Source organism: Blastomyces gilchristii (assembly GCF_000003855.2).
Source record: "Blastomyces gilchristii SLH14081 genomic scaffold supercont1.22, whole genome shotgun sequence".
In the NCBI taxonomy this organism is placed as follows: Eukaryota; Fungi; Ascomycota; class Eurotiomycetes; order Onygenales; family Ajellomycetaceae; genus Blastomyces; species Blastomyces gilchristii.
The window spans coordinates 156,794-172,164 of NW_003101660.1; the positions used below are offsets into that span (position 1 = coordinate 156,794).

Genomic DNA, 15,371 nt, shown 5'->3' on the forward strand with positions numbered 1-15,371 from the left:
AGGCTCAACCTGGAATAATGGACATCCATCATCCCACGTTGCGACGACAACAACAACAACGACAGCGACGACAGAGGACAGACAAGACACACCCTGCCAAAGCGTCACATTGGAGCATCCACTGGACTCTCGTGGATATAACTTATTCTTCCCCGTTATCTGCTTCTATCTGTTGCAATGCCATTCGTCTAATTGTCATCTCCACGATTCTCAGTACAGCCCTGCTGAATGTAAACTCCCATGTCCACACCGGGCCTGGACAAACGAATTGGCCAGCTTGCGAGGGCCAGAGAATCCATGAGGATACCATTGGAGAGAGTTTAGCCATGGTATAGTGGTTTGCTTGCTACCTCACATGCCATGACCCGTTGAGAGTGTTGGCTATGGGCAAATTCTCCTACATCATGACATGGAAAGGGTTTCGCCTTGGCGGCACTGATGACCACGATTCGCAACTGCAACAATCCCTTAGTCCTGGACCTGTTCCTGTGCGTCACAGTGAACAGATTCCCCGTTCACCTCTCACAATGGGTCAGCTAATCCCACGTTTTTCGGAGTCGACTGCAAATTCGCCGCTGGTCGGAGAATCCAAGGTCGTGGAACCCTCCTCCCCACCACCTGACGAGCCTCCAGCAGCTTCCAGAAGCACATCAGATCACAATGCCAAACAACAAATGACCCTACGCAACAGATTCAGCTTGATGCGCTTTAGACATGCGTCCGATCCCCAACTGTCTGCCTCATATAACGAGGCTGGAACCCCCCCTCCAGTGCCTTCGTTACCCCCTCGTAAGTCAAACCAGCCCAATTTTATTAAATGATCGATTTGAATCAAGACATTTTTGTTGACTATTGTTGTTTTTCTAATATCCAAAGCGCCTACAATCATCACTACATCACCGACGCTTCCCATCCAGAAACCTGCTCCGAAACGAAAGAGCAGGTTCAAGCCGAGCTCGGAGAAACCTGTTTCGGAACGTGCGGCAACTATGCCCGGAAACTATAACCATACGCCAAACAATTCCAATGCCTCAAACGGAAGTTCGGTTCGACAATTTGCTGGAGTGGATAACTGGCCAACCGCCCCTTCAAGCCTCAGAGCTTCTCACCTAAGTTTTGAAGAACCTGGGAGGCTCTCAACGACCTCGATACGGAGCGGGGGGCCTGTCCGTGCACATGGCGATGGTGGTCTATTACCTGGTGCGAGACTTTCAGAATCTTCTAGGTCAGACGGTAGCTCTGCTGAGTATGGGGTGTATTCGAAAAATGGCGCTTCTGCTAGCACCAGCTCTCTTTTCCGACTACCGCGGCTGAAACGCAGCAAAGGTCCACTATTCCCGTTACCCGTAAAATTGCCGCCTCAAGGGCAAGCCTCGCAGTCATCGGAATTCAACAGGCCTCAGACTGGCGGCGGGAAGAAACCTCACAGTTCCACTGATCATAATGGTGAACATGCACCTTCGCTGCCCTCGCTTCCTTCGCCATCCCAGTCTTCGTTGGGTTTTGGAACGCCAGGCACTTCATCCCCGGGCACGGTTTTGTTCCGAAAAGACTCGATCGCGTCTGCGCACTCTGCAAGGTCATCCACTTTCCCTAATGCGCCGGGTCGAATTTCACGGAGGCGGAGGTCATCGACGATGGGCTCCCTTCCCGATATTCAAGATGATCCACATCATTCGTCACCCAATCTTGCTCCATCCAGCAGGACTCCAACGAATACCGGTGGACGGAGGAGCTTTGGTGACTTTTTCGCTATTCCATCCCGGTTTAAACATAGCCATGATCAAAACGGGACAGGCAACGCCTCTCCAAGTTTTGGGGCACCCGCCACCCCTGCATCAATCGCATCAAAATCTAATTCGTTCTCCCTCGGACGGGACTCGGCTTCATGCCCAGTCAGGGAAGACAATGACACGCCAGCCGCCTATCTTTCACGGTTGGAAGGGGCCGTTCGTCGTAGTACGATTGCCAGCATCCTATCACAATCTGCTGAGGAATTTTACGCGACAGCTTTAAGGAAGTATATGCGTGGTTTTTCATTTTTCGGCGACCCTATTGATATGGCAATCCGCAAGCTCCTTATGGAAGTCGAGCTGCCAAAAGAGACGCAGCAAATTGATCGAGTCGTCCAAAGCTTTGCGGATCGTTATCACGAGTGCAATCCAGGCATATATTCCTCAACAGGTAGGATATCTTACTGTAGTTACCGTCTTCTCTGAAGATCGTGCGCTAACAAATTGATAGAACAAGCTTATTTCATCGCCTTTTCCCTGTTGATCTTGCATACAGACGTCTTCAACAAAAACAATAAGAGGAAAATGCAGAAGCCAGACTATGTTCGGAACACGCAAGGAGAAGGGATAGCTGTAGAAATACTTGAATGCTTCTACGAAAACATAATATACACACCATTCATCCACGTCGAAGATGAGCTAAACCTAAGCAGACTCATGGCCCCGAAAACACGCAAACCTTTGCTCAAAGTTGCCAGCGCAGATAACCTGCCGAGCTTTTCCCGCGATCCGATTGACCCGTATGCTCTAATATTAGACGGCAAACTAGGTTCGCTCCGGCCCAATCTCAAGGATGTCATGGAATTGGAAGACCCGTATAGCTCATTCGCAGCTGGCCAAACTCCTGATATGGATGCTCTGCACCACACATTCCATAAATCCTCGGTGTTGCAGATTGTTTCCGCCAGGTCCCGGCCTGATGCCTTTTTGACCACGAGTAGCATTGCAAATCCTTCAGAATCACATCCTGGCCTTGTGGATATTAGGGTTGCTAAAGTTGGTCTGCTGTGGCGAAAGGATCCTAAGAAAAAGAAAACTAGGTCACCTTGGCAGGAATGGGGAGCTGTACTCACGGGTTCGCAACTATATTTTTTCCGAGATATCCAGTGGGTGAAATCTTTGATTGCTCAATGTGAATCGCTCGACAAATACGGTCGGCGCCGTGCTGTCATCTTCAAACCTCCTATTACGGACTTTAAACCTGACGCCGTCATGTCAACTCACGATGCTGTCGCATTATTGGATTCTAGCTATAAGAAACATAAACACGCGTTCCTTCTAGTCCGCCATGGTGGCTTCGAAGAGGTATTTCTCGCCAATAGTGAGGCCGAGATGCATGACTGGATTGTGACGCTCAACTACGCGGCGACCTTCCGAACGACAGGGGTCAGAATGCGAGGAATGATTGGGGCTAATTATGAAGGTCAGCGAGACAGAAGGTCAACTCGTGCGGATTCTACAACTTCAGAAATGTCAAATGTCCCGCCCCCTGGGCCAACAGCGATCAATCGTAAAATTGACCCTGGGTTAATCGAAGAAGTTTCAGTGGCACGTCGGGAATTGATGTCACAAAGAATCAAGGAGGCAAGCGACAAATTGTCTGTTGCTCAAAAGGAGCTTGATGATTTATTAAGAAATGCGCGCCACCTCCAGGTTTTGACGCCAATTCATCCTAGAGCGAGAGATCAGGTTATCCTAGCCGCTGGGAGAATATCGGCAAAAATCAAGTGGGCCAGATTAGAGATCTCGCGAACGAGGTGTCACAGAGAGATGCTTTCACTTGACCTGTCAGTCGAAGAACGTCTGTGTCTTGAGAAGCATAATCTTGATCCTCTGTATTCTTTGTCACAGCCACCCTCCACCCAACAGGCTCAGCAGAAACTGGACTCGGTTTCGAGTCATGGTCCTAGATCCCCCACAAGTGATAGTTCCTTTGGACCTGCCCGACCTGTCACCCCAGTATCCCTGGACGGTGGCGTAGATCGACAAGCCCAAACTGTCTCTCCACGGCAAAGGCGACCTAGTGTACAGAAGTCAGTGGCCACTTCGGAAACAAGTCCAATGCAAAAGAAACATACAGTGTCGAGTTCGAAGGAGGATTCCTTACTTCCTTCGTTTGCCGACCCTAGCGGGAACTCATCACTTCGTCAACCGTCCGTCAATACCTCTGTGCACAGCAACAAGGCTGATGATTCAAGTTGTGCAATTACGTCATCTGGTCGCTCGACCCCTGTACCTAGCGTCGTGGATGATGAAGAAGAGCGTTTCCTACGGGAAGCTGGAATCCTTACCAACAACCCTTCACCCCTTACACCGAAGTCCGTTGACCTTTTGAATGATGGCGATATGGACAAGCTCCCGGAAGAATCTACTTCCATTGAGCACCGGGGCAAGGTCCGTCGAAGTTTACATCGAAGTCTTCGGGAAGCCCACCACATTCCTCATCACCATCGGAGTAAGAAAGGAAGAGAACCAGCCAGCAGCATTGCAGGGACTGACGATGGTTCCTCCATTGCTGAAAGCGAAAGCCTTAGCCGGGGGACCGGCAGCTTCACTCTACATGGTAAAAAAGCATCTGTTGTCAATTTCGGGTCGGAATGGCAGAATATGTCTCACGAGCAGCGTTTAAAGCTGCGAAAGCCAATGCAACATGAGGATTCTAGGGGCTCTGACACGTTGAATGTCGGCGACGGTGCTGAGTCGCTCATTTCGGACTCTTCGTTTAGTAGGCGGCCAAATTCTCTCAGATCAATTAGCACAGCGACTGCCAGGAGCCTGAAGAATCAAACCACATCGCCTGGAGTGCCTGCTGAGACTCCCGAGGGGGCCATCTCCTTCAATGAGGCGCATGAGTCGACTTTTACTGGAACTCATCCGAATGCAATTGATCCTGTTGTTGAGGAAGAGAGTGATACTACTCGGCCTAGCCCTGACCAACAATCCCCAGCCACTCAGATCCCGCCAGCCGATCAGGATCAGGATGGCAAAGACACGAAGGAGATTTCAATCAGCCCAGACAACCATCTTAGCGCTGCAGGACTGGAATCTTCGTCTCCTCTCAAACAAAATGGCAGCTCAGGCCATAGCGATGTGTCGCAGGAGAAGCTTAACTACATCGCTCACGAGCAAGTCGTTAGCGCATGAATGGCTGCCTTTGATCTCTTTTCATTCCTCTCCGTCGATCTTGATGGATATATGAAGATATCCTCCTACTTTTGCCATTGCCACCCCTCATCTTCTTATTCTAGCACCTCTGTTCGCCCTACTATACCCCTCCACCAAACATTTCTTTTTGCTCCTTTTTTCTTCCCCTCTCGCATTACTCCTCCTCTTCTTCGATATCCGGCTTGAAGACCATTTTAACTTTGTTTCTTAATACTTAGACTTGATTAGACTTGATTACGAGATGATTGATCATGATAGTTCTTTTTTTTTTCTTTTTTTTTCTCTTTTTTCTTTCTTTCTTTCTTCCTTTCTTTTTTTTTTTTCGGTGCCTACTTCACGTTGAATCCATCCTCCATCCTCCACCATCCCTCGTCCGTTCCCGCCTTCTCATCTTTCCATCAGGCGACATTAAATATTCAAGAACTATACATATTTCTTTGTTGTTCAATCTACACTAACCGCATACCATTTTTCATTCGAGATAAAAGCCGGCAGATTCTGTAACTGTCCATGACTTGAGTCAGGTCTATTTAGGCTCTGAGTGTCATTTTTTTTTTTTTTTTTTTTTTTTTTTTTTAAAGCTTCATGTTACTTACATTTCTTTTTCATTCCCCTGTATTTTTCACCTGTCTAGTTCGGTCTGTCCGCATCTCACTTTCTCACCTTCACCTCTTATGCTTATCTTACTTACAACGAAAAAATACTCGGTTCAATGGTAGGGAATAAACAATGCAGATTGCTCCTTTTTATGTACATATTTATATGGTATTTTTTTTTTCGCTCCCTCTCGCCATAAATTAACTTACCTTGTGAACTTCATTTCCAATTCATTTTCTCTTTTTATCATTTGGATGCATAGGTTGATGGATATGTCATACAGTAGAGCTAATTAGTATACAAAATACAGTGTTATATGAGTATGTGCATAAAAGGGCGCTTGTTGTTGAATATTCGTGCAGGAGTCAAGAATGACATCATCGGTTTTTTAGAGAAATATTTACATAGTAGTTACGGATTTGAGTGCGGTCAATGGCTCGGGAGGGACACACCGAGCCGCCGAGGCGTGCCATGTCGTCTCATTATTTCCACCTCTTCTTCCCTCTTTTCTCCTTAACGATTTCGAGAAAACTATCCATGAAACTTCCAGCAGCCCAATACCCTCACGTTTGAAGGCAATCTTTTGTCGTCCGCCTACGCCAAGGCTTCTGTTCTGCCTTGGGCGCCTCATCGCCGTTAACTACTCAGCGGAATATCTCATATAACTAAACTACTCTTGATTGCCCAATGACGACACGAACCAGGTACGGAGAAACATCAGCTGGAAAACTACAATTCGGGTCATCGGACACCGAACCAAGCAAGCGCGGAATGATATGGATGGTTTGCACGAGTTCAACCAAGTTGAGAGTTATCCAAGCTGATATGTGCGGTTACCGTAGTCGCGACATAGGCGCGTGTTGTCACCAGTTGGTGGCTGCGCTGCACGGCGGATCTCAATGAAAATGCCAATAGCAAGAAAAAGAAAATATATGAGAAATTCTTTTTCATCATGCTGTCAACCCCTCTCTCACCCCGACAGTTACAGACCTTGTAGGGCGGCTGAGTTACGTACGTGGGTGTACGCTGATGCGTACGATTGAGGCTTACCGAGGCCGCACTTGTAGCTTTGCCTTGTCCTTGCGGTCAAGGAAAGTAAGGGGAAATGACGAGATGGGTGGGAACAGAGATGGGAACTTTAACTGTCTCTGGGTTCTTCCGGATGGAGTTGTAACTGGCCTCCCTGTCCCGCCCCGCATTATGCTGCAGGCAAAACCGCCTCATAGTTCGTTGAATATTGAGGCCACAGTTCTCCCGGCTTAAATCTGCCTGGCAATTGGCTGGGTGATCTGTTGCAAAAGCGCATGGTAGTTTTTTCAATGAGGCGGCGTCTCTATGCACTGATTGGCCTGTAGGCGAGCATTGGCAACCTGTGCGGAAGATGTTTTTGGCTCCCTGCAGCAAGTTCATACCTGCTACCCCGACATTTAGAACGCATTCTCTTCGATGTAACCCAGAATGGAAATGCGGCAGATTCTAGGAATATTAACAAGCTTGCTGATTTGATGATATATAGGGCGGCCATGAGTGTTTAGGTCGGAACTCTCTTTGCTCTAACTACACCTTTGCAGGGAGGCATCGGGTGGGGCACTCAACCCCAGAACTATCTTCATAACTACCCACGCAAAGGCCAACTATATTAGTTTCCGGTTCAAATGTGTCGTTGCCTTTTAGGCCAAATCCGTTGACGCTTGCAGAATGGCTTGACCGTTGGCAAAAATCGTCAAGATCTCCCGCGCATCATGTGCGCCCTGGGACAAATGCTAAATTCAGTGCAAGGCGGGGGGGGGAATGAGGTGGTATGAAAAGGGCCTGTACGGACTTCAAAATGAGTTCTGCAGCAATTTTTAAGAAGGGGCTATTGAAGCACGATTCAGACTTTCCCTAAAAATTAACCTCACAGAATATATTTTACTTGCCTAACGTAAGGATATCCAGCATGGGGTGGACTTCCTCCAGTTTTAATATCCATCGAGTGCAAACTAGCAAGCAGCCTGCGCTCCTGGAAAAGACTCTTCCGAACTGGGCAAAATATGAGCTAAAGGTAGATACTGAATATCAGATGTGGATCAAGGCCGAACATCTGCAATTGAAACTCTTTATTTTATCCTCGCTGGCGATATAGTTACTGAGGCTGATCAGCGGACTTTAGCAGGGAGCAGAAGTTGCATCAGAGGCGAAAAGGTTTCGCCGCTCAAGATCTCTCTCAAAATCGTTGAAGAGATGGTGGGATCGCTGGCAACAAATGCCCGCCACTGTCGATTTTGATCCATCCGTTGATACGGACGCGAAGGGAGAAATTGAATTAGCTGGCGAATCAGGAAGAAAGCCATTTTTTGTCCGGAAGGTAACTATTCAGGGGTGGCAGGGTTACGGTCCTGTCAAAGAAATGGTGCATCTAAGGGATGAAAGCAGACTCTCGGGGCCGAGTCCTGTGGATTTTACGGGTTTCAATGAGTGGTTCCATAACGGCCAATCTTATCAGGAAGAAATTTCATTGGAAATTCTACCAACGCCAGTCCTCAAACCAGGAAGATTTTCCAGGACTAAAGAGTGGCTAACAAACCATCGAAATTCATCTCGCGTGTCGTTTTTCTCCTCGAGCTTGTCTCCGTCATCACAGCAGTCCTTCTTCCGCACACCGAATACTCCCAATTCCGCGTCGTCATCTCGTGATTCTCATTCTTCCGAGTTGCCTGTTGACATATTTTGTGCGCTTCACGAACTTGCCGACACCAGCCCCGTCAAAGTAAGGCAAACACAAACGCCGTTGCAACAGACTAGGATCTCTGTGGCCTCCGTCGCTCCCCAGTACTCAGTTCCTGAAGCCACCGAATCCGATCAGAATGGCCTCCGGTGTGGGGCACAAGAAAGCTACACAAGCTCGAAGGTTGAACCACAAATATACCAATTCTCTCCTATATCATCTGTGGACGGTTGTGCATCTCCGCCCTTGAAAGGGGCTACTGATTTTGACAATGAACATTCGCTTAATGAAGGAGATCCCCAGCAGCTGACGGAGCTGTCGCCGTTGGTGGATCAGCCACCCATGTACCAGGTAACGGCGATGACTCCTAACACTGAGGTTCTAGCTTTCCATGGCTTTCAGAAGGGTGATTCCGCGGAAATTCAGCTTCCTGATCCGGGCCCAATCTTTGACTTGCCTCTTCAGGAAAACAGTATCTATCAGAGTCATCGACAGACCGCAAATTATTCGAACAATGAAAACGGAGGGTCTTATCTAGGGGACGGAACACGGGATTCCTCATTCCAGTCTTCTGCCCTTGGGAATGGAGGAGATGGGTGCGGGACTGAGGGACATGGGAATTGCGACGAGAGCGAAAATAACTCCCGAGAGGAAGACGATGACGGCAACAACCGTAAAAGGAAACGGTTCAAACGCGCGGATCCTGGACGCACTAGACGCCAATTCGCGTGTGTCTATCATAAGTACGACCCACAAACGTATCATGGAGACCATCATCGAAAGTATTTGTTATGTTCTGGGACCAGTTTCAAATTCATTTCAGAACTCACGTACGTGGAAAAATTTCTCAGAGTTAGCCTTTTAATACTTTTTGTCGTATATTTACCTCTCGTTACAATTGTTCCGTGCTAATGGGATCGGTAGTCGACACCTTTGTCGAGTTCATGGCGAGCATGTTTGCCCGCATTGTTATAGAACCTTCAGAAATAAAACACTCCGAGCCAATCATGCTCAAAATTGCACTGTCAAGCTTCGTTGTTCTCAAGAAGATAAATGGGCCGCTTTGTGGCGAGAGAGATTCAAAGGCGTCGATATGCCACAATCTCCATGTTAGTCTAATTCTCTCATGGGTTTACTATGTTTTTTCCTTATGTAACTAGTGTACAACAAAACTTCATTCGGATATTCAGAAATAAACTATTGGCAAGAGTACTAATGTAGTATAGATTGGGAACCATCGTCTGGACCCCGATTGGCCCGGTTGAATACTCGCACGGAGGGATTCCCCCAACAACAGTGGACAGATGCTTCAGGATCAGCAACCACATACAACCCTTCACCATGCAGTTCAGGGTCTTCGACTATGCACCCCCACTACGTTGGTGATTTGCGACAGAATCCCAATGAAAATGCACTCATGGCACAGCTGCAGTCGACGACTGCAATACAGAGAATTTCCATAGCGGCTCTTACAACTGAGAGAGACGCCCTTAGGAAGCAAGTCCCGTGTTTAGGACAGCAACAACTTTGGTGCTCTACTTGCAATAATATTACCACCAATTTCCCAGTTGGCTCACTGATATCACCTACCACTACCAATAATTCACCGAATGGAGCCCTCTCGAGCCAGAGTTTCACCCTGAGTAATGTCCAACACCCCGGGGGAACTACAACTTTTAATACCAACTTAGGTCAGCCTACGCCTTCTACTACTCCAATCAAAGAAAGAGCTAGAAGTTCTATATTGAAACCTCCTGCTACAATGGTCGTCGATACATATGCCCAACAAGCTGATCCGCCAGCAAGCATAGCGGTACCGCAAATATCCGAACCAGTATTTCAACAGGAAGAGCATCAATCGTTCAGTTTGCCAGAACTTGATACAAATATGAATTTCGGCTTCGATTGGGACGAAATACAATCATCTGTGGGCTATCTTTGAAATTGGAACAGGTAGTATTCTAGAGAAGTTCTTTAGTAGAATAACTTCATAGCCTTTATGTTGCCTGTGGATCACATGTTATATGTCATCCAAAGTGTATTCTTTCTCCTTTTATTTCTTTTTTCATCATTCTCAAAGTGTTCACTTGTGTATGCAAAGAGGTGCTGTGCACCTTTAACTTTTGAAAGCTGGTACTTGATTTCCCGGTGGAAAATGTTAATGCATTAAGGCTCAGGGAATTGATTATTCAGGCGCAGCAGTTTACAGAAATGGGGGTTTTTTTTTTTTTTTCTTTCTGCATCATCTCTTTTTAATGGCATCATCATATAATAAACCTCTTCATCCTTCTTACTTCCTCCTTCCTGTGTGCTCTTGCAGAGTAGGCAGGACATAAAAGCATAGCAAATAAAAGCCAGATAGCTATGCACACATGGCAAAGGAATGCAAGCAAATTCTATATAAATACATAAATCATTAAAAATTAGTTGTCAGAGCTGATATTATTTCTGCTGTACATAAATCAGAGATGTTGTCACTATCAGGTGCTAATGAGCATGATGATATACAACTTGTCAGCTTGTCCTGCTTTGATGAGAGTTCTGTTTACCTTCCCACATAGTGACAAATGTAATGCTGACCGACAACTTACAATTGGAATCTTCCACTACCAAAACAAAGCACAATGTTCCTTCTTTACTTTCTTTCATATCAGTTCTAATGATATCAGTTATCCCTCTCCTTTCTTTCCTTTCCGGTTTGGCAGGAGAGCCTTGGTACGGCTTCGCTTCCTACGCGCCCAGGAATGACCTACAGATCAAAGGTGACTTAGAGCTTCGAGCATCGATTGGGCCTTTGTGTGAGTGATCTTAGAACCTGAAGAGGAGCAAAACGCGCAGTCAATCACGCAGCTCCTAGCGCGCTTTCTGGGAAGGAGACTGACCTTAACGAGAGCCTCCGAAACGAAGAGCAGACCAAGAAAAAACCTGACGCCAAAATGCAGCTTAATCTAGCCAAGTTGACGAAGCATGCCCCGGCCCCGATATATCAGAACCAAGCCTGCGGGAATAGGGGGTTGGGACTGGTCGCGAAGAAGAGATTTGAGGAAGGGGAGTGTATCATTTGCGAGGAAGTCATAGTATCCTCCACGACACTCCAGTCTGCAGGAGGCTCCGTCCGGCTGTACAACAATCACCTTGCGCAGCAAGTAAAGTCTGCTAAAAATCCGGCATTCAGTCGCCGATTTTTCCAGCTCCCCCATCTCTCGAAAGAAGAATGGGGACCGATGGGGGCCATTTTCGAGAGAGGATCTATTCCGGTCCCGCCAAAAAGCCGTGCCCTGGGGTTGGATTCAGCATACCTCAACCATTCCTGCCTGCCTAATGCGCAGCACTCGTTGGCCGAACTAACATTCGACGGGACCGGGAACAGGAGAAACTTCTTGATTGTATATGCCTGTAGAACCATAGAGGAAGGGGAGGAGATTACTATCCCGTACGAAAGTTTATATTTGGATAGAGTGGGTCGCCAGCAGTTCCTGTTGCAGGAATATGGGTTCGAATGTGCTTGCAAACTCTGTGAAAAAGAAGACGCTGCGATTGAAGCAGGCCTGGAACTTATATTCTTAAAGCTTCCAATCATATTCCTCGAACACGCCATCGATAATGAGCCGGCTGGTATCTTGCAGGTGGCCCACACGATTCTGGACATACACCTCACAATTGGCCTGACTGATAATCGCTTCGCCCGGATTTTGGAACATTGCGCAAAAGTCTGTGTCTGGCACTCTGATGTTGGCAGAGCACTGGTGTTCCTATCAAAAGCTCGAGATTCCTTTCTCAGTATTCAGGGGGTCCAGGGCAAGGATTACTTGCGTGTTACAGAATTGCAGAGAGACCCAATGAAGATTGCGGGTGCAGGACGTACGAAGAGAGGATTGTCCTCGAAAGCGGATACAGAAGTCATCCGGAAAAATAAAGAGCGGGATACAGAGATCATGTTCATGCTCAATGCAAAGGACCTTGGGGATTATATTAAACTTTCCGAATATGATGATGCGGCTAAGGGCACAACCATGGGGGTTGAGGACGGAAATGATCGCCAATTAGACCCCAAAATAGACATCGACCAGCTGGTGAAAGAACTGGAGCTGGAAAAGAAACAGCATGATAAATCTCGCCACCGGCGTGGAAGTAGCTCCGACGAGAAGCCCAAGAAGGGGAGAAATAAACGCGGCCACAAGTATAAGAAGAAGGGCAAAGGCAAGGCAGTTGCAGACGGAGTTAACACTGCGGATGGAAAAGTGGGAGAGAACAGAAAGCAGAAAAAGGCTTAAGGTTGAATCAACAACTTGATTGAACTTGATCGATTGTTCCTCGATGGGGTTTGAAAGAACGTTAAGGGCGCGGAATGAAAAAAATCTGGGGCAAGAGAAGAATAGCAATAGCAGTAGTGTAACGGATGAACCGCCTAATTCGAGATTGCTTTATCACCACTAGTTAGCGGGCTGGGCAGTTAGCTTAATTAAGATGTGATAGATTTGAAAATAACAACCCCACACGCTGAGACACACTAGGAAAGTTGATATGGAGAAGGCAACTTTGCTCTCGATGTCTTTTTCTTATTTTTGATAACACAATTTGATGAAGAGACAGACTGTTGAAAACACTTGGCAGAAACGCTCTTCAATCCAATTGAAACCTCTTGATTCGAGCGAACAATGTAAAAAAAATCTTTCGAAAGGGCAAAGGAAATCAGGAAGAAACTAAAATAATTGAAGGGAGCTTCTAAAAATGTCATTTTCTTGTCCTCTGTAACCCATGTAGGATTACCTCCTAGATGCACCCTCCTCCATTGCCCATATCAGAATTGATTTCCGGGGCGCTGATGAGTTTGGCATACATAATGATAATATGATTTGTTCAAAGTGTTCATCGACAAGCGGAGGTCGGCTTGAAGTTCTGCCGAAAATCGGCATGCCGACTCGCAAAGCACAGAGCTGGCTGGTAGATCTCTTGGCGAGTTGGGTCCAAATTCATGTCAGGATCGAATTCGGTGACGAGCCGTATTATTTTAGATTTATGTTGGTCGGACCTAGGCGTTGGTTATTTTATTCTCCTGCAAAAACGGTCTCGCTACTTGTCCTCGCCCACGGTGTTTTCCGTGCCACTCACTCCTTCTGTGACTGTTTTGTCCTACAAGTTTTACGAATTTAATTTGATTTTTGATTTATTTTTTTATTTTTTTGAGAAACGAATGCAAAGATCTGATAAGAGCGAAGGAATTTCATTGTAAAAGAAATATGTCCGTCCAGTTATGGACGAGTTGGGTTTGCCATACAAAACTTGATCGGGAAAGCTTTCGAGCCCAGGCCATCCCAACCAGCCCCCCCCTCCTCCGGCACTAGCTGAACAGAATGCCATATGAAATACTTAACGAGTGCAGTACAAACCAAAATATGAGTGAAAATTTCGAGTGTGAGATCGCATAAAAAAACAAACAAGACGGAGAAGACGAGTGTATATGGATGACAAAAAGACCCGGAAATCAAGAAAAGGAAAAAAGGAAATCGTTGCCCTGCCAAATTATGCAGAACATGATGAAATGTTAGGAAAGCAGATACTTGTTATGAGAGACAAGAGAGGGAAAAGGAGAAAAATCTATCCGATGTAGTAGTTCTTATCCATTATTCTTTATTTTCTTTTGGAAGCCGGTCATGTTTTCTCTCAGCGTGGTTCATCATGAGCGCGGGCTGGTGGTATCGAAACCAGCTACAATCACATTAGAATTATTGCTTTTGCTTTCATTGCGAGTGTAAAGGGGGGGATGTACTGCGCACACCTTAGTAGCACTTGCAGATGCCGCCAAGCTTGCAATAACCGCCCTTGTAGCCGCTGATGCTCTTGCAGTGTCTGATAAACCAAGAAATTAGCCCTGCTACTGCCATCTTTCCCTAGGGGAGGGAGCACAGGAGAAAAGGAAGGGTGAACTCACCTGTGGCATCGGTAGTCATTTCCACCAAAGATGTTGCAGCCCCAGCCTCTCTTTTGAAGCGCACCAGCGGAGTTCTCATCGTCCTCATCGTCCAGACCAGAAACGTCACCGGCGAAGTCGTCGGGGATAGCTTCCACTGGAGCATCACGCGCAGCGAGGTCGGCAGTTGCCTCAGCAATGTCCAGGTCCTCAGGGGCGGGAGCGGGAATAGCAAGAGCAGTCATGCTCAAGGCAGAGATGATGGCGAAGACGGCGGAGAAGCGCATTTTGGTTGGGGGTTTTTGGATTTGGGGTTGGAAAAATTGGAAAAGTGTAAAGAGGGTTAAGATTTAGAGAGTTTGTTCGTTTGAATGCTCTTGGTTTTTGGCTTTGTTGATGTTGCTATTGATGATGGAGAAAAGAAAACTGATCGAAAGGGGGGATTTCAGCGGGTATTTATGATCTTTTCGAGCCTTAAGTTTTCCGTCTTCCTTCCAAAAATATCACAGAAGCCGTCGAGAGAGTGCACCATACGAGCTGCAGTGCCATCTTGATGCTATCTCCAGCATCTGAAATACGAACCTCCTCTATATCCGCAGTACGAAGCCGTCGGATACCTAGCAAACTACGTCGGAGATTCCCCTGAACCAGGCACGATCTCATCGACCTCTGCCGCCGGCAGGGAACATACGAGAGCAAGACAGCTGAGCTTCAGGATGAGGGTCTGCTGTCGAGAATCTAAATCTCTCTCGAATAGGACATAAGGATGTTTTGCCATAGCCACCAACCCATATACGATGATGCTGAGCAGCCATGGTACAATGGAATTGCGTCTCGATTTGCTGGCCGATATCATAGTATCGTATCCTGAGCTGCAAATAATCACCAGTGGGTTTGATGGCATGATGACAGTTGCAGTGCTGGGCAGAAATGACATACACCAAGGGACAGAGAGAGGCGAGAACAACGCTCTGTTCGTAGAATGTAACGTTTCTCTCACTTCTTTGGACAGAACGGGCCAAGGTCTCGTATAACACTATGCCTTGAAGTGATCTTCATTGCATGAATCGAAAGCGCCTTCTTCAGGTTATCCTCTACCTGAGGCTCCCTCCATGAATCGCACTAATCCCATGGAAGATTATCCTCGTTGCGGTATCTCCTGGCTTGGGCTGCTCCATAGACTCGTGGCATTGCATGA

At 46.9% G+C, this 15,371-nt stretch overlaps 5 protein-coding genes across 8 annotated transcripts; 3 read left to right on the forward strand and 2 right to left on the reverse strand.

Annotated features, from left to right (window-relative positions):
* Nucleotides 1-4: 4 nt before the first annotated feature.
* BDBG_08065 lies at nt 5-5,947 on the forward strand. Of its 2 annotated transcripts, XM_031723386.1 has the most exons (4): nt 19-131; nt 215-789; nt 877-2,184; nt 2,245-5,887. In XM_031723386.1, the coding sequence occupies exons 2-4, from the start codon at nt 384-386 to the stop codon at nt 4,935-4,937; spliced, it is 4,407 nt and encodes a 1,468-aa protein (XP_031580533.1). In that variant the 5' UTR covers nt 19-131; nt 215-383; the 3' UTR covers nt 4,938-5,887. The 2 variants fall into 2 exon arrangements, with proteins under 2 accessions (XP_002621442.2, XP_031580533.1); XM_002621396.2 differs by having other exon boundaries at nt 5-789; nt 2,245-5,947.
* A 44-nt stretch (nt 5,948-5,991) lies between these two features.
* BDBG_08067 lies at nt 5,992-10,516 on the forward strand. 3 transcript variants are annotated; one of them, XM_031723388.1, is made up of 5 exons: nt 6,002-6,259; nt 6,398-7,599; nt 7,708-9,092; nt 9,187-9,371; nt 9,489-10,501. In XM_031723388.1, the coding sequence occupies exons 2-5, from the start codon at nt 7,495-7,497 to the stop codon at nt 10,202-10,204; spliced, it is 2,391 nt and encodes a 796-aa protein (XP_031580535.1). In that variant the 5' UTR covers nt 6,002-6,259; nt 6,398-7,494; the 3' UTR covers nt 10,205-10,501. The 3 variants fall into 3 exon arrangements, with proteins under 3 accessions (XP_031580534.1, XP_031580536.1, XP_031580535.1); XM_031723387.1 differs by having other exon boundaries at nt 5,992-7,599; XM_031723389.1 differs by having other exon boundaries at nt 5,995-7,599; nt 9,187-10,516.
* Nucleotides 10,517-11,105: 589 nt separating this feature from the next.
* BDBG_08068 (uncharacterized protein) lies at nt 11,106-12,966 on the forward strand. Its single transcript, XM_002621399.2, has one exon. The coding sequence runs from the start codon at nt 11,199-11,201 to the stop codon at nt 12,534-12,536; it is 1,338 nt and encodes a 445-aa protein (XP_002621445.1). The 5' UTR covers nt 11,106-11,198; the 3' UTR covers nt 12,537-12,966.
* Nucleotides 12,967-14,042: 1,076 nt separating this feature from the next.
* Nucleotides 14,043-14,460, reverse strand: BDBG_08069 (uncharacterized protein; the record flags this gene model as incomplete). Its single annotated transcript, XM_002621400.1, has 2 exons — nt 14,043-14,112; nt 14,195-14,460. 2 exons carry the CDS (start codon nt 14,458-14,460, stop codon nt 14,043-14,045), a joined length of 336 nt encoding a protein of 111 aa, XP_002621446.1.
* Nucleotides 14,461-14,798: 338 nt separating this feature from the next.
* BDBG_17699 (uncharacterized protein) lies at nt 14,799-15,077 on the reverse strand (the record flags this gene model as incomplete). The annotated part of the gene is made up of 1 exon (XM_031725356.1): nt 14,799-15,077. The coding sequence occupies one exon, from the start codon at nt 15,075-15,077 to the stop codon at nt 14,799-14,801; it is 279 nt and encodes a 92-aa protein (XP_031580537.1).
* Between the last annotated feature and the right edge of the window lie 294 nt (nt 15,078-15,371).